Source organism: Sceloporus undulatus, chromosome 6 (genome assembly GCF_019175285.1).
Source record: "Sceloporus undulatus isolate JIND9_A2432 ecotype Alabama chromosome 6, SceUnd_v1.1, whole genome shotgun sequence".
Taxonomy (NCBI): domain Eukaryota; kingdom Metazoa; phylum Chordata; class Lepidosauria; order Squamata; family Phrynosomatidae; genus Sceloporus; species Sceloporus undulatus.
Genome location: NC_056527.1, coordinates 118171227 through 118188915, shown reverse-complemented (window position 1 = coordinate 118188915; position 17689 = coordinate 118171227). Strand labels below are relative to the sequence as shown.

The window sequence follows — 17689 nt, the reverse complement described above, 5'->3', positions numbered from 1 at the left end:
ATGGATGGGAAAGTAATTTGCACTCCACCTCCAAAAATGAATAACAAATCACCTGCCAATGTCAACCAGTTACAAACAGCCCAGAGGTCCCTGCCTGCCCCATTTGCTCAGCTGTCTTTCCTATGTTGTGAATTAGGAATGTTAAACCCTTTTGCAGGGGCATATTTTCTAGTATTGCACTCAGGGATGACACAACATTAGGTCTCCACCAACCAGCCCTCCCAAAATGTGTCGGACTACAATGCCCATTCTCTTCATCCAGGTGCAGCCACCTGCTGTGTGGGTTGGGGCTGATGGGGATTGTAATTGGAGGCTTCTGGAACGGCATCAGATTGCCAAGAGCCCTGGTCCATGAATATGTATAAAGCTTCCTGGGGAAGGGTTTCACTCGCTTCCCTCATTGGGAGACTCACCTTGATCGCTGATTTTCACCTGCTCAGGTGTTTTCTCATACTCTGCCAGTTCCTGGGAAGAAACAGACACACAGACCATGAACACAGACACACCTCTGAGGAAGGGATAACAATCTGAGATATGCAGACGACACCATAATGCTATCAGAAAACCTCACAGACCTGGAACAACTACTAAGGAAGAAAACAATGTGGGCTTGGAATAATTGCTAAGGAAAGTCAGAGAAGAAAGGGCAAAGGCAGGCTGACTGTGGAACATAAAAGGAAAATAATGACTATGGAGAACCTTCACAAGTCCAACCCAGACAATGAAGAAACAGAAATGGTCAAAGAGTTCTTTTACTTGGGATCAAACATTGATCGGAGAAGGGATTGCAGTCAAGAAATCAGAAGAAGACTAAGAAGAATGGGGAGGACAGCTATGAAAGAACTAGAAAAGATCCTAAAAGGCAAAGATATACAACTGAGCACAAAAGTCAGAATCATAAAAGCCATCGTATTCCCTATTGCCACGGATGGATGTGAGAGCTGGACGGTTAAGAAAGATGGTCGGAATCAAATCAAAGGATTTGAGATGATGTGGGGCTGGAGAAGAGTGCTGTGGATCATATGGATGGCCAAAAGGACAAACCAATGGACCCTGGAGCAGATCAAGCCAGAAATCTCCCTGGAAGCCATCATGAGAAGGAAGGACTCCTTGGAAAAGACCACAATGCTGGGAAAGGTGGAGGGAAGGAGGAAGAGCAGAAGGCCGCAGGTCAGATGGATGGACTCTATAAAAGAGATCATGGGCATGACTTTGCAGGACCTGAGTGGAGGACAGGGAGCCTCGGAAAGGTCTCACCCGCAGGGTCACCATGGGGCAAGATCAACCCGAGGGCAGTTAAGAACAACAACAAGGGTCAGCATCAGTCAGCAATGACTTGAAAGCACACAACAACAACAACAACAACAACAACAACAACAACCAAGATGGAAAGCAGGAGGCAAAGAGGAGTATGGCATCTCAGGTAGATGGACTCAACCAAGGAAGCCACAATAGCTGCCCTGACGTCTTGGGCTGCATTCACACTGGAGAAATAACCTGGTTTGGCACTGCTTTAAGTATCTTGGCTCAAGGCTGTGGAATTCTGGGAGCTGGAGTATGTTGTGGGGCCTTCCTTCCTTAAGCTCTGCTCCGCTCTGGGCCCACAACATACTCCAACTCCCAGAATTCCACAGCCTTGAGCCAGGATGCTGAAAAGTGATGCCAAACTGGGTTATTTCTCCAGTGTGGATGCAACTCTAACAGCAGTTAAGAACAAACCATCATCCAGATGCTGCTGCAGGTATTTGGAGGAGATAAATCAATGCAGAGACTGAGGTCAAGCAAAGCCAAGAAAGGCAGGCAAGCAGGGCCTGGGGAGATCCCTCCACAGTTCAGACTCTCCTCCGGGAGAGAAGAGCAAGTTCGGCCTTCCAAAAAGATCGAGGCTTTGTGTCTGGGCCCCGTAAAGAGAAGCAGGTTTATGGCAACCAAAGTCTGGTTATCTTCCCTTTCCAGATTTATATATATAGAGAGAGAGAGAGAAAGAAAGAAGAAAGAAAGAAAGAAGAAGAAGAAAGAAAGAAGGGGGATTTGGAAGAAAAGGCCCCAAAGCCAGCAGCATCTCAGATTCTCCGCTTTCTTTCCAAAAGCTCAAAGTTGAGTGATGTAAAAAGTGGAATCATCATCATCATCATCATCATCATCATCATCATCATCATCATCATCATCATCATCATCATCATCATCATCTTTTCAAAAGGCCCCAGAGCCTCTCAGAGCCTCTCAGGCCATTTTTTCTTTCGACTCCCAGGTTTTGCCATGCTAATTCTGTCCCTGTGAGGAAGAGGGAGGCAATCTCCTTCTTGGCCTCATTTGGCATTTGGCAGAAGAGAGAGCTTCTGCAGCTTCTGCTTTTTCCGAGACCGAACGGCGCTCTTTGAAGTTCTTTCCAGCTCTGAATACTTTGCCAGTCTGAACACAGGCTCCGTGTCTCAGTGCACACTCCCATCATCCCCAGCCAGAACTGGGGATGGGAGGTGTAGTCTGCCACATCCTGAAGGCTTAGTGCAGGGTCAGAGCAGGAAAAGCAAATCACAGTATCCTAGGTTTGGAAGAGACCCCAAGGAGGGCCCTGATCCAGCCCAAGCCCCTTCCTCTGCCATGCATCCCATTGACTGATGATGATGGCCCTCCTCCAGCCTCCGCTGAAAGAGGCAGCATTTATTTCCCATGATCCAGCAGCACTTGACTCTCTGGAAGAAGTCCCTCCTAATGTGGATCTGGAATGTCTCTCCCTCCTCAATAGGACACCCTTCCAAGACCTTAAACAGGGCTGTCTTTGTTCCTTCAAGGCATTTCTGATTTATGGCAACCCCAAGGGAGATTTTGCAGAGGGGGGACCATAATGGGATTTGTAGTCCCCTGCCCCCCCCCCCCCCAAAAAAAAGAAGTTTCCTGAGCTCTGGCTGTCTCCCTTCTTCCAATTTGCAGGCTGGGGAGGATAATGGGGTTTGTAGTCCCCCCAAAAGGAAGCTTCCTGAGCTCTGGCTATCTGCCCCCTTCATCCACTCCCTGATTTTGCAGACTGGGGGAGGATAATGGGATTTGTAGTTTCCTAAAAGGAAGTTTCCTGGATAATGGGATTTGTAGGTCCCCCCCCACTCCCTGATTTTGCAGACTTGAGGGAAAATACTGGGATTGGTAGCCCCCCTCCCAGAGAAAGAGGTGGGGCTGCTGGGCCTTGCAGTCTCTCTGCTCGTCTCACCCGGACCAGGCGGAGGACCTGGGCGCAGTCCTCGGGGCGGCAGGCGCGGATCGAGGCCCCCGGCGGCTCCATCCTCCTCCTCTTCCCTTGCCCTTGCCCTGGCAGCAGGAGGACTACATCTCCCAGCATGCCTCGCGGGGAAGGGAGGGCCAGGGCCAGGGTTTGGCCAAGCCCTTTCCCCCAAAAAGAAAGAAAGAGCTAAAGGCACGTTTTGACAACTTGATCCGGTGTCGATCCTCGTTGCAGCTCCTCCTCCTTCCTCTCCCTTTCTATCACTTCTGCATCTGCTCCTTCTAACAGCGCAACCGTTGAGGACTTTGCTTATTAGCAACCGATTGATTGATTGATCGATTGTCTTTCTGTTGTTCTTCCTTGAAGTTTGGGAAGGGGGCTTGGCTTGGCTTCCTTAGTGCTCCAGAGACACTCTTCCTGGCTGCCCTGGCTGTCCTTCCCTTTCGCTTTGCAAAGGGGCATTTCTCTGTCTGATCGTTTCCCTTTCTCTCGCCTTTGCTTCTGATGCTGAGTGTTTTCAAATCAATAAATGTCATGTATCACATATAAAGCATCAAAGCAGCCTCCCTCCAGTTGCAGCAAAGTGCCTTCATTGAGTCGCTTCTGGGGGGAAGAAAGGCTGCATTTCATCGCCTCTGGATTTCAGGGAATGAACCCAGGGCTATTTAGGAAGAAGGAAAAGTTTGTGTGTGTGTGTGTGTGTGTGTGTGTGTGTATATGTATATGTATATATATATATACACATATACATACACACACACACACACACACATATATATAGCTATACATATATAGTTATTTGCCTTTAAGTCATTTCCATCTTATGGAACTTTTGTATTTGTGAATGCATATATTGTTCTTTTTATTTCTATTTCCCTCTCTTTTTACGCTGAGCCTGAAGTAGATCATTTGTTCTGAAATCAATATAGAATAGAGTATAATATATCATATAATCAAATATAATATAATATATAGTTGTTCTTTGCCTTTGAATTGTTTCTAAATCTATTGTTGGGTTTTTTCTTGGCAAGGCAGTGGGGGATTCTGGGAGTTGTAGTCCATAAAAGTAAGTCCACAAGAATTACATTTGGACGATAGTTTCTTACATCCCCATAGAGTCAAAAAACATATACAGTACTCAGAAAAGTAACTTCCCCAAATTGGGGCCATATAGTAAAAAAAGTAACTTCCCCAAGATTCTGCTCTTGACAGCGGCATTTTAATTTAAATTCTGCCATACTGAATTTTAACAGCAGCAAAGGCTTCTGGGTGTCCAAAGTATTCTGCATCTAATCTTCACAACAACAGCCCTGCGAGGTAGACCAGGAGTCTGGTTTTATGGCAGGTGTGTGTGTCTATATGTTGTCAGAGTACAGCAGAGTAGCTGATGATTTTAGAAAGGTGTTCACAGCCCTCAGTGAAGATGGCAGCAGATGGAGGTCTTCCAGAAATGATGGGATGCAGGTTCTGAGGAGAGGAGCTCTCCAGCCTTGGCTGCCAGGCTTCTGCTGATTCAGGCCCAGACAAGCCAAGCTCCCCAAAGTGCTTCTCTTTATTTACACAGTGCAACCAAACAACCAACGCCACTTTTACTATACAGAACTCACAATCCAACTCCTCTCCCAAAACCCACACCAATTACTGGAAGTCCCTGAGTTTATATAGCCACCAAACCATGCTGTCCCACAAACTCAGCCTCTTCCTGTCCCACAGGGAAACTTGTCCCTTGTCTAAAGCGACACCTGTTCATCTTCAGGCTTGCTGCAGGCAGGCAGCAGAATGCCCTTGTGCCTCTGGGTGCTAAAGGCTCACGGTCACCACACATCCAAACATTTCTGGGTTAGCTGCCTTTTAACCCTTCACACACACACACACACACACATATCTATATCTATATCTCTCTCCCTTGCAAAGCCTGGCAAACTTTAACGAAGGAAGCAGTGGCCAAGAAGTCCAGAGGGCATTTTTAAAGGGTCCAAATGTGGAACTGCTGATCTCCAGCCTTTTCCTTTCTGCATCAATCATTCCCTGAAATCCAGAAGAGATGAAGTAAAACATTTCTTCACCCAAGAAGTGATTCAATGAAGGAACTTTGCTGCTAATGGAGGCTGCTTTAGAGAGATTGACTTTAAAAGAGGGAATGGGAAAATTAATGGAAAGAGAGGAGAGGCCTAGTTGGGGTCAGTTGGGAGATCCTGGGGAAGTTGGCTCCTGGGACTGTGGGGGGGATTCATTCTCCAGGTTGAACTAATGAAGGTCCTCCTCAATGGTCCTTATTTGGGTTTTCTTGACGTTCAGCGTTAAGCTGCCTTTGCACTTTCTCCCTTGATCTTCTTGAACACAATATATCTCACCTGATAATGTTGCATTAATTATGAAATTCTTTCCAGCGTTTTAGACCGCTTAAAAAAGTAGAGGTCTGAGTGTTGGGATACAGCTCTGGAGGCCAGGGTTCGAATCCTGGTTCGGCCAGAGAAACCCACCAGGTGACTTTGGGCAACAAGTCACACTCTCTCAGCCTCAGGGAAGGCCATGGCAAACCTCCTCTGAACAAATCATGCCAAGAAAACCCCAAGATAAGCTGACCTTAAGGTGGCCATAAGACAGAAAGGATTGGAAGGCACACGCAACTACACAGACACACAAGTACAAATAACCTCTCCTTTTAAATTCAAAGGGTTGCAAAGGGTTTTAGGTGGATTTGGTCTGTCTGAGGCCCTGAGTTCGAGAACAGAATAAGATATTTTTTAATCAATTAAATGTCTGTTTTTCCCTGGAAATGGCAGCGATTGACCTTAGGACCTTCTGGATGGCGTGATGGTTCCTTCTTAGGAGAAGGAGGAGTGAAGGAAGAAGGGAAGGAGAAAGGGAGGAGAAGAGAGGAAGGAGGGGATATTCAAGCTATTAAAAACCTCAGTTCATGCAGCTGGAGTTGCACACTGGACAGAAAGAGAGAGAGGAAGGAAGGAAGGAAGGAAGGAAGGAAGGAAGGAAGGAAGGAAGGAAGGGTAATTCCAAAGGATCAAGACAACACGTCAAAGGAAGCCATGAGTTTCATTGTGCGTCCCCTTGTCCCTAAAGACCTGAAGGATATCATGCGTCTTGTTAAGGTGAGGGGCCAAAAAGTATAGATGGCCATCTTTTGGGTGTCTTCTTGCATGGCAGAATGGGGTTGAGATGGAGGACCTTTGGGGGTCTCTAGGATTGTATTGTTGTATTGTTTTTAAATGTTGTGAAGCCACTTTGAGTCCCAGGTCTGGGAAAAGAGTGGATTACAAATACATATAATAAACATCATCATCACATATGGTGACCCCAGGAATTTCATAGGGTTTTCTTGTGGTTTTGCCTGTTTCTTCCTCTAAAATAGAGCCTCCAGTACATGGGATTCCCTTGTGGTCTCCCACCCAAGTCCTAACCAGGGCTGACTCTGCTTAGCTTCCAAGATCAGTTGAGATCTGGTATTTTTAGGGTATGTTGGCACATATCTGTGTGTGCCTTCAACTCAGATTAAGTATAGATGGCCATCTTTTGGGTGTCTTAAGGTGAACCCAATAATTTTACAGTGTTTTCTTAGGCAAGGGGAAACTGACAAAGGTCCAAAACACACTGCAGAAATAATCCAGTTTGAGGCCCCTTTAACTCCCCAGTTCAGTGTTCAGGAATCCTGGGAATTGTAGTTTATTGTGGACCCAGAGCTCTCTGATAGAGAAGGCTAAATGTCTCAAAAAACTACAGCTCTCCGAATTCTGTAGCATTGAACCAGGACAGTTAAAGTGGTGTCAAACTGGATTATGTCTGCAGTGTGTTTGGGACCATTGTTTTGTCAGTTCCGTCCTCTGAAATAAAGCAACCGGCAGCTGGGAATCATTGGTGTTATAAATTAACTGAAAACAACTCAAAGTTTAAGAATAATTACAGTAATTAAAAATATTCCAAGCAGAGAGCATTTGGCCTCAAGTGCTTCAGCGAAAGCCTTCTCCTTTTGAAAAACCTCTGGTGCAGATGCAAAGACTGGCTACAAAAACAGTCCCCTAAAGGGCTGGGACCATACATCAGTCCACAGATATCTCATGCCAGAACTGCTGCGTCTTTAGGGCACTTTGGAAAAAGCCTCTTTCTCTTTTTCAGGAGATTGCGGTCATTTACAGTGTCCCTTTGGAGAAGCTCAGGACCAACGTGGAAGGTAAGCAAGGAGCGCATGGCCAAAGAGGAAAGAAGGCAGTCAGTCGCCAATAGAGATTTCATCATTCACACACTTTTTCTCCTCTAAGGAAGCACTGCCTAATTTTAGCCACTTTCTTCCTGCTGAGAAAAAACTGCTCCGTTTTCAAAGACTATTCACAGTTTGAGGCTTGTTTTTTCACAAAATTCACTTGGGTTAGTTTTGTGCAGAAAACAGCATTTTCTCTGCAACAAACAGCATTTGTAGCACAGAAGACAATATTTCCAAACAGATACACACACACACACACACACACACACACAATTGGCTCTTCTTATCCACAGATCCAAAGATCCATGGCTTGAAAATATTTTTATAAAGCAAAAAATTCCAAATGGCAAACCTTGATTTTCCATTTTTTATAAGGGACACCATTTTGCTCTGCCATTGTATTTAATGGGATTTGAGCATCTGTGGATTTTGTTATCCACAGGGGATCCTGGAACCAAACCTCAGTGGAGAACAATAACACTGTGTATGTATGTGTGTGTGTGTGTATGTATGTATGTGTATGTGTGTGTGTGTGTGTGTATATATATATATATATATATATTTTTTTTTTTTTTTTTGGGGGGAAGAAACTGTATCATGTAAAAAAATACAAATTTCTGCACAAAGCAATGACATGCAAATCTTGTAAAGGATAGATTCTGAACTGCAAATATTCTCATCAGCGCTGGATATTTACTGTCAGGCTCTCTAGTTTGAGAAACGTGTGTTTGTGTGTATATGTATACAGTATGTGTATATATATGTGTGTGTGTGTGTGTGTGTGTGTGTGTGTGTATATATATATATATATATATATATATATATAAAATATTTATTTCCCAATATTCTTCCCATTCCTAGTTCACAGTTGTATCTAATCTGTAGGTTGCTTCTTGGTCTAGTACCTAGTCTTGGCTTAGTAGACTGTTTTAGACTTTAGTTTTCCAATCGTAGACATTCTCTTTGGGAAGATGGGACACCCCTCGTCCCAAAATGTGCTAACAATTGTAGTGGCAATTCTGTGGTCTTTTGGGATTCAGGCAGACTGCACCTCCCAGCATCCCTGGCCACTGCTGCTGCTGGATCTTGCAGTCCAGCAACATCAGGAGGGGTGCATGCATCCCACCTCCGATCTGGAGCTTTCTGGGGGACAAGATGGGTGGCAAGTGAGATTTGGGTGGACCCCTTCCCTGCTGCCTGTTTCCCAACTTTGGCTGTTGCCACACTGGAGAATTAATGCAGTTTGATACCACTTTAATGGGCTCAGGTTCACCTAGTTCATGAAATGGAGATCTCCCATGTCCTAAATCCTGATCTCCCATGTCCTAGGCTGCTTCTGCACAGCAGAATTAATGCAGTTTGGCCCATGCTATAGAATCCAGGGATTTGTAGTTTGCTGTAGTCCCAGGGATCTTTGAGAGGGAAGACTAAATAGCTCACAAAACATCCCAGGATTCCATAGCACTGAGCTACGGCAGTTAAAGCGGTGTCAAACTGCACTAATACTGCAGTGTAGATTATTATTATTATTATTATTATTATGCATTATTTATAAAGCGCTGTAAATTTACACAGCACTGTACATACAAGCAATTAAGATAAATAAAATAAACCTGCCTATCTTAACATTCAAACAATAAAATGCACCAGAGTGCAGCCATAGCCAATAGTGAGGAGTTCTTGAGATTGCCGTTTGGTTTGTTGGGGCACCAGAGAAGTCTACATATCTCACCAAACTACATATCCCAGGCTTCCATAGTACGGAGCTATGGTACTTAAAGCAGTGTCAACCTGTGGACGCAACCCTTGTCTCTGGTGTGGCAACTCTGCCCTGTGCCCTACTAGCCCCAGGGGACCTTGGAGGATGATACTGCATTTTTCAAATACAAGGAGCTAAATGTGACTTGTTAATAATTTCCAGTGTAGGATGAGCGGATGTCAGCCGCAAAGAGGCAGATTGGAAACTGCACGCTTTCTTCTCTGACCTTCGTGCCGCATCTGATCCGAGCCAAAACAGGGAGTCCAGGGGTGCGTTCCCATTATGATTTAAAGTGAACCGCCAATCGGTTTATATGGCCGTTGTTCCCATTTGAAACCGGTTCCAGTCCTACTGTGATTGGTTTCAATTGTGATGAAGTAAGACAAATGGAGAAAAAGACGCTCTTTTCTGACACTAGTTTTTTGGCGGTTCTTTTGAAAAGAAACAGTTCCAAAATGTGTTCAGCAAATGGGAACGATGGATCTGAACTGCATCATTCTGGAGGAGAGGGACTCATGGCGGAGGGCTGTGGACCATCCCTCTTTGGTTTTTGGTAGATCTGTCATGCCCCCCTGAGCGCTGCTTGTGGGGTGACCTATGAGCGCATGATGTTTGTTAAAATAAAATTGATGGAAGATTTGATTTACTGATTTTGCAATTACTTGTTTTAATTAATTAATTTAATTAATCAAATTGTCTATCCATTTTTAATAAAATAAAATTGATAGAAGATTCGATTGATCAATTTTGCAATTACTTGCAAGTAGTGAAGCAAGCAGTTGCAAAACCAATTAATCAGATCGTCTATCAATTTTTAATAAAATAAAATTGATAGAAGATTTGATTCACTGGTTTTGCGACTACTTTCCTCACTTTGATTGCAAGTAGTTGCAAAACCACTGAGTCACATCTTCTATCAATTTATTTATATATAGTTCCCAAGCCGGGATGCCTGGGCTGCCACTTACGTCACTGATGACACACAGATGATTGACATGCGTTTTGAAGCAGTGCAAACTAGTGGGGACGCCAATCGTGCCAAAAATGAAGCAGTTACAAGGGGATAATGAAAAGATCCACTTTCATAGTGGGAACGATGGACCTTTTGGAACTGATTTACCAACACGGAGCAAAGGCGAATGGGAAATTGGTTTAAAGTGTAAATGGGAGTGAGCCCCAGGATTGGAATCCTAAGGGTCCCAATGCCAGGGTTTATTTCAGGATCTGCCAGTGCAAAGGACCCTATTTCTCCAGCAAACATATCCAGGGGTGGCTGTGTTGGCCAATGTGTAGCAAAACCAAAATCCAAATCCAAAAGACAGAGGTACTTTGTGTGTGTGAGTGTGTGTTTGTGTGTGCCTTCAAGTCATCTGGACTCATGGCAACCCCATGAACTTTGTAGGGTTTTCTCAGGCAAGGCATACTCCGAGGTGGTTTTGCCAGTTCCTTCCTCTGAAATACAGCTTGCAATACCTGCTATTTGGTGGTGGTCTCCCATCCAAGTATTAGCCAGGGCTGACCTGCTTAGATTCCCAGACTGGATGGGTCTCATGCCTTGTGCGTATGTGCCTTCAGGTTGCCTCTCAACATACGGCGACCCCATGAATTTCAGAGGGTTTTCTTAGGCAAGGACTCCTCAGAGGAAGTTAGCCAGTCCCTTCCCCTGAAATCCATGCCAAAGCACCTGGTTATTAATGGATGGTCTCCCATCTAAATGCAAACCAGGGCTGACACAGCTTAACTCACGCCATGTGTCTATGTGCCTTCAAATCGCCAGTTGACTTATGGTGACCCCATGAATTTTCCTAGGCAAGGAATCCTCAGAGCAGAGGTGGTGTTGCCAATTCCTTCCTCGGAAATAGAGCTAACAGCACCTGGCATTCATTTGTGGCTTCCCATCCAAGTACTAACAAAGGCTGACCCTGCTTAGCTTCCAAGAATAGACAGGAGTGCTTTATTTGTGGGTGCATGTGCCCAATAATTTCATAGGGGTTTCTTAGGCGAGGAAGTGGCTTTGCCGGTTCCTTCTTCTTAAATATCACCTAACACAGCACCCGGTATCCATTGTTGGTCTCCCATCCAAGGACTATCCAGGGCTGACCCTGCTTAGCTTCCAAGATCAGACCAGATCTGGTCCCTTTTGGGTGTTGGGGTCCCACAGTGATACCTTTATTGATGTACTTTGTGCTTTTCAGTTGTCCCGATAAAAGTATCGACTGTTTGGGGATTTTGGATTTTGAGGGCTTTCTCCTGGGTCTTCCTTCCTTCATGGCTGCTGTTTCTGCCTATGCTGGCGTAGTTATGCCATATAGTAGGAGTGCATGATTTCTTTCACCTACTACCTACACCTTGGGGTAGTTATTGCACCAACTCCCTTTCTCTTCCTTCCTTTCCCTTCTTCTCCCTTAGAACTGCAGAAAGCAGGATTCGGTGAGCGGCCCAGATTTGAGTGTTTTGTGGCTGTAGTTCCTCCGGAGCAAAAAAGCAAGGAAGGTAACAAAAAAGGGCAAGTCGGTCGGAAGTGGGTTGGAGGTTTCTTTTCTGCCTTTAAAGGGGTTTTCTCAGAACGCCAGCCTCCAGTAATGCCTCCAAAGAGCTGACTGTGGATGCATCTGCACTGCAGAAATAAAGTGGTTTGAAACCACTTTAACTGCCATGATAGCTCCTTCCTACAAAATCCCTGGGATTTATAGTTCAAACTGCAAATCCCAGGATGCCATAGGATGGAGCTACAGCACTTAACATGGTGTCAAACTGCATTATTTTTGCAGTGTAGATTCACCAGTGTCACCTTTTATGGGACAAATGTTGAAATTGCCTGTAAATCTGAGATGGGTGACTTTGTGAAACTCAGGTCTAGTTCTCTCCCATAGACCCCAGCCTTCTTTCGGACCCCATTAATGTCGAATTAAAGACGCAAATGCCATTTTTAATATATAATCTCTGCAGGTCACACTCTCGTCGGCTACGTCTTGTCCGTTTATACCTATAGCACCTGGAAAGGAAAGAACCTCTATATGGACAACCTATACGTCATGCCAGAATTTAGAGGTACGGGTAAAAAACCCCAAAACCCCGCTAGATATGGCTTATTTGGGGGGGGAGGGGGCCTTTCTTGCCATATACAAAATAAGCACCCATCCCCAAACGATAGTTTAATTAAGCCCCACTTCTCTGTCTGCAGTTTCATGGGGTTTTCTTCAGCAAGCAATACTCAGAGGGGCTTTTGTCACTTCCTTTATCAATGACCTGGATGAAGGAATAGAGGGCCTGCTTATCAAATCTGCAGATGACACCAAACTAGGAGGAGTAGCTAATACTCCAGATCAGGATTCAAAATGACCTGAATAGACTAGAAAGCTGGGCCAAAACTAACAAAATGAAATCCAACACAGAGAAATGTAAGGTTCTGCACTTAGAGCAGAAAAATGAAATGCACAGATATAGGAATATGGGGGACACCTGACTTCTATGTGTGAAAGGGATCTGGGAGTCCAAGTAGAAGTTGAACATGAGTCAAGAGTGCGATGTGGCAGCTAAAAAGGCCAATGTGATTTTAGACAGCATCAATAGTAGTATAGTGTCTAGATCAAGGGAAGTAATAGTGCCACTGTATTCTGCTTTGGTCAGACCCCACCTGGAATATTGTGTCCAGTTCTGGGCCCCACAATTCAAAAAGGACATTGAGAAACTGGAGCCATGTGTCCAAAGGAGGACGACTAAAATAGTGAAGGGTCTGGAAGCCATGAATCCCTATGAGGAGAGACTTAGGGAATTGCTGGGGATGTTTAGCCTGGAGAAGGTTAAGAGGTGATATGATAGCCCTGTTTAAATACTTGAAGGGATGCCATATTGAGGAGGGAGTAAGATTGTTTTCTGCTGCTCCAGAGAATAGACACAATGGAGCAATGGATGCAAGCTCCAGGAAAAGAAATCCCAGCTCAACGTTAGGAGGAATCTCCTGAGAGTAAGAGCTGTTTGTCAGTGGAAGACGCTCCCTCAGTGGAGAATGATGAAGTCTCCTTCTTTGGAGGCCTTTAAGCAGAGGCTGGATAGCCATCTGTCCTTGGGGATGCTTTGCTTGAGAGTTCCTGCATGGCAGAATGGGGTTGGACTGGATCGGGGCCCTTCTTGGGGTCTCTTCCAACCCTATGATTCTGTGATTCCTTTGAAAGGTTGCCTACAGGACTTGGAATTTGTTGGTGGTCTCCCATCCAAGGACTAACCAGGGCTGACCCTGCTTAGCTCCCAAGATCAGACAGGGTCTGGTGGTTTCATTAATCATGCAGAATTCTAGTGTCATGAAAGGAACCAAGGGAAAAGAAACTCTTCCTTTCCTTGTAGCCCTCCATCCTCCCTGCCATACAAGGATACGTATCTAAAGCACCCCAAAGGGATGGCCACCCAATCTCTGTTTAAACAAAAAGCAAAAGGAGAAACCATCATCCTCTGAGGAAGTCTATTCCCTTGTTGAACAACATTTACCTTCAAGGAATTGTTTCTGATGTTAAGATGAAAGTCTTTTCTTGTCGTTTGTATCCAAGGACCTTTCCACACAGGGCACAGAAGTAGGGTCAGTTCGCATTGGCCGATGCGTATTCACATTATATCGCATCGTTCATTCACACCCGCGCTCTCTGAATACGCTTTGCCGATGCGTATTCGCATCATATCGCATTGTTGTTTCACACCTGGGCGGCCTTCCAAATCGAGGTTTTGCGAATCGGCCAATGCGTATTCAGGCAAAGCGAGGCAAGTGCAGATTGGATTACCACACCAGCCCAATACAATGTGAATTGGCCGATGCGCATCGGCAGCTTTGCGCATGCTCTGTGGGGCTCTGAACGGGGCGCAACGTTTTTAACTTCCGGGGTGAAGAATGAGGTCAGTGTTTAGCGCGTAATATCGCAAGAATTGCTGCCTTTAGCCACTTACGAAAGAGGTATGCACCGTCTGTGTGTGTGTGTGTGTGTGTGTGTATGCACACACATAAATACACACACACACACACACACACACACACACACACACTTATATATATATACACATAGTGGTACAGCCAAAAGTGTGATGCCTTTTTTATGTGTACACACACATTTGTCTGTATGAGTGTTAAAATACACACACACACACACACACACAGACAGACATATATATACAAAAACACACTGTGCCACAGCCAAAAGTGTGATGCCGTATTTATATGTGTACACACACATCTGTCTGCTTGAGTGTTTATATATATGTGTGTGTGTACACACACACACACATAGTGGTACTGCCAAAAGTGTGAAGCCGTATTTATATGTGTACACACAGAGCTCTGTGTGTGTGTGTGTGTGTATACGTACATATATACACACATATACATACACACACACACACACAAGCTGTGGAGCAGCTGAAAGTGTAATGCTGCATGTATATGCTTGCACACACATCTTTGTGTGTGTTTGTGTGTGTGTATACACACACACACACACACACACACATATACATATACATTCCCCCCTCCCCGGACACAAAAGGTTTCTGCTTTATCTCGTTCAGTGGAAATAACGCTCCCAGCCCCAGCGGTTGTGCTAAAAGGGGAAAGGGCCACCGGAAAGAGAAGGGGGAAATTCCAGTGCAGCATCATGGGAGATTTGTAACCGGTGGTCTTCAGGAGAACCAGTGGATTGGATGTACACACCAGCCAAAGCAGCAGAGGTTCCGCACTGGCCATCAATACGGATCCCGCCGATCCACTAATTTTGCGCACTCGCAAAACAGAGGAGCCGGCTGCCTTCAGTTCGGAACCCAGCCGTGAATATGCATTGGCCAAAGCGTATTCACGTTATATCACATTGGTCAGTACGTATTCTGAGCTCACAGGTGTGGAACACCAATGCAATATAACGCGAATACGCATCGACCAATGCAAACTGAGGCTACTTCTGTGCCCTGTGTGGAAAGGTCCCTAGTCTCTGGAGCAACAGAAAATAAGCTTGCTCCACTTTCTACATTGCATCCCCAGCAGTGCAGTTTGTTGCTATGATGCTCATGATGGACTCCTTCTTTCTTCTAGGGAGGCACATTGGGAAGACACTCCATAACACAGCCGTGGAGGTGAGTCCTGCCCAGAGCTGGAGGGAGGGACTTTTTTTGGATTGCAGCTCCCAGAATCCCCCAATCTTCGGGGAGTCGTAGTCCAAAACATTTCCCAACCTCTCTTATGCTGTGTGTGTGTCTCTGTGTAGCACACATGTGCCTCTTTGACCATATTGACACAAACACAGCACTTCCCGGTGTCTCTGGTATTTCCAATGGATCCACTTTGGATTTCAATCCAGAATTTAAAGGAGCGACTACTCAAGGTGCTAAACTGAATGCCCCCAAACAAAGCAGCAGTTGTTCCTGTTGTTGCTGTTGGGATCTCTTTATTCATACAGTCGGTCCTCCTTATCCACAGATTTTTTTTATCCATGGATTCAAGCATCCATGGCTTGAAAATATTAAAAAAAACATTATAAATCCCAAATAGCTAACCTTGATTTTCCATTTTGTTTAAAGGACACCATTTTGCTGTGCCATTGTATTTAATGGGATTTGAGCATCCACGATTTAAACCAAACCCCAGCAGTTAACAAGGGCCCACAGTAAAGTCAGTTACGCGGGGATCTGTTTTGGACCACTTATGCACATATGAAAACAATGGGTTGCATCCATGTGGCGCACCACGGCACATGCACCACAGACATGTACACCATTTATTTAATTGTACTGCAGCTTCAGCGTAAGCTGAAAGCCACATAAGGAAAGCCCGTATCTGGCACAAGCTGACTGTATATCGCATTTACCCAAAAGAAGGACTCAAGATTGCCTGGGCAGCAGGCATGTCATTAGGAGGGTGTGACGGACTGTGCTGGGTGACACGCCAATGCATGTGTATACAGTTGGCGGGACAGCACCCCCAGTAAAAGTGGCGCGGCCCCTGGGCAAGCAGGAAAGTGCATGGCCTCCTTTTTTTTCTTGTCCAGCAGCCACACCAGACCCAAAACTGGACATCCAGAGATGCAGCACTGCCCACATCAGTGGTCTGACCACATGGCGGCTGCATGGCCAAGGGTCAGTCAAACCAGGTAATGAGAGGGAAGTACAGTCACCCCTCCGTTTTTGTGGGAGATCCGTTCCAGACCCCCCCCCCCCGCATGAAAATGGAAATCCTCTAATATTCAAGCCCTATTGACTTGAATGGTGGTGCGCCCCTGTGGGCACCGGTGGACACATACCATGGGTGCACATCCAGTTTTACGTCCCTCCGTTTGCCCCTTGAGATTAAGTGAGGGATGCAAATTTGAAGTCCGCACAAACAATGGGACGACTGTAAAGTGTAGCCACCCCCTGGCAGCCCTTTATGGGGACCTACATTGGGTGACACCAACCCTAGTGATGCCATTACTGGGTAGCTTCTTTATCCGGAGCGGACACAGACAGTGGCATCACTGTTCTGGATTTCTCTTTCTCCGAACCAAGATATACAGGCTATACCCCTATCACATATTAACTGTGGGTGCCCTCACTCAGAGGATCCTGGCATTTTGGGTAACAGGTGCGTGCATCATCCAGGCAATAAGCTTACACATTGTAAACCGCTTAGGGAGTGCTGAAGTGCACTGATAAGCAGTATAGAAATGTACTTGCTATTGCCATTGCAATAAAATTCACACACTTGCATGCAAACGTCCCTTGCATCTTGCTGCTGCGTTACGTTGCAACATAAGTGGAAGTGTAATGTACAGTGGACCCTTGTTATACACTGGGGTTTGGTTCCAAGATCCCTTGCAGATAACAAAATCCGTGGATGCTCAAGTCCCATTAAATATAATGACATAGCAAAATGGTGTCCCTTATAAAAAATGGAAAATCAAGGTTTGATATTTGAAATTTATACTTTTTTTGAACATTTTCAAACCGTGGATGCTTGAATCCGTGTATAAAAAATCCATGTATAAGAAGGGCCAACTGTAATATTTATGCAATGCTGAAGCATTGTTGGATCTCAGGCCAAATCTCCCTTTTAGCCAGTGTTGGGGCCGGCTGGTTAATTTCACACCAGCTGAAAGCGGGGAGCCCTGAGTAAAAATGAATTTCTTCAGCAATTGAATTCCCCTTTTTACGTTTTCCCTCAGTCTGCTTGGCGTCACGGGTGCAACGAAATCCGTATGCACGCGTCCTCCGAGAAGCAGGAAAACATAAGGTTCCTCCACCGATGGGGAGGAAAGAACCTGACGGACAAATATGGCTGGAACCTCCTTCGGATTTATGAGGACGTCCTGCACAAAATGGCAGCTCCAGGCAAAATCTAACCAGGAGCTCCAGGTGCGATTTCTGGGCCTGGCCTGTGGGAGGGAGGGACGGCTGGGGGTTTTCAGAGCCACCCTGAAACTTTTTGTATGGCGGCCCAAAATAAAGTAAAATAAAAAGGGGATGGTTCCCAGAGCATGTGCAGAGTGCC

The 17689-nt window shown here is 45.4% G+C and overlaps 2 protein-coding genes across 4 annotated transcripts in view; one reads left to right on the top strand and one right to left on the bottom strand.

Moving 5' to 3' along the window:
• SAT2 (spermidine/spermine N1-acetyltransferase family member 2) overlaps positions 1–3787 on the bottom strand; it is a 6847-nt gene extending 3060 nt beyond the window's left edge. The window contains exons 1-2 of one of the 3 annotated variants that reach the window (XM_042474163.1): positions 3206–3787; positions 414–465 (exon numbers count right to left, since the gene is read on the bottom strand). In XM_042474163.1, the coding sequence (XP_042330097.1) occupies positions 414–465; positions 3206–3334 (181 nt within the window). In that variant the 5' untranslated portion in view covers positions 3335–3787. The remainder of the gene's footprint in view (positions 1–413; positions 466–3205) is intronic. The other 2 variants (XM_042474164.1, XM_042474162.1) reach the window with 2 other exon arrangements.
• Positions 3788–3961: 174 nt separating this feature from the next.
• Positions 3962–17689, top strand: LOC121934099 (diamine acetyltransferase 1-like). Its single transcript, XM_042474159.1, has 6 exons — positions 3962–6327; positions 7349–7403; positions 11602–11685; positions 12142–12243; positions 15260–15300; positions 17364–17689. The coding sequence occupies exons 1-6, from the start codon at positions 5977–5979 to the stop codon at positions 17538–17540; spliced, it is 810 nt and encodes a 269-aa protein (XP_042330093.1). The 5' UTR covers positions 3962–5976; the 3' UTR covers positions 17541–17689.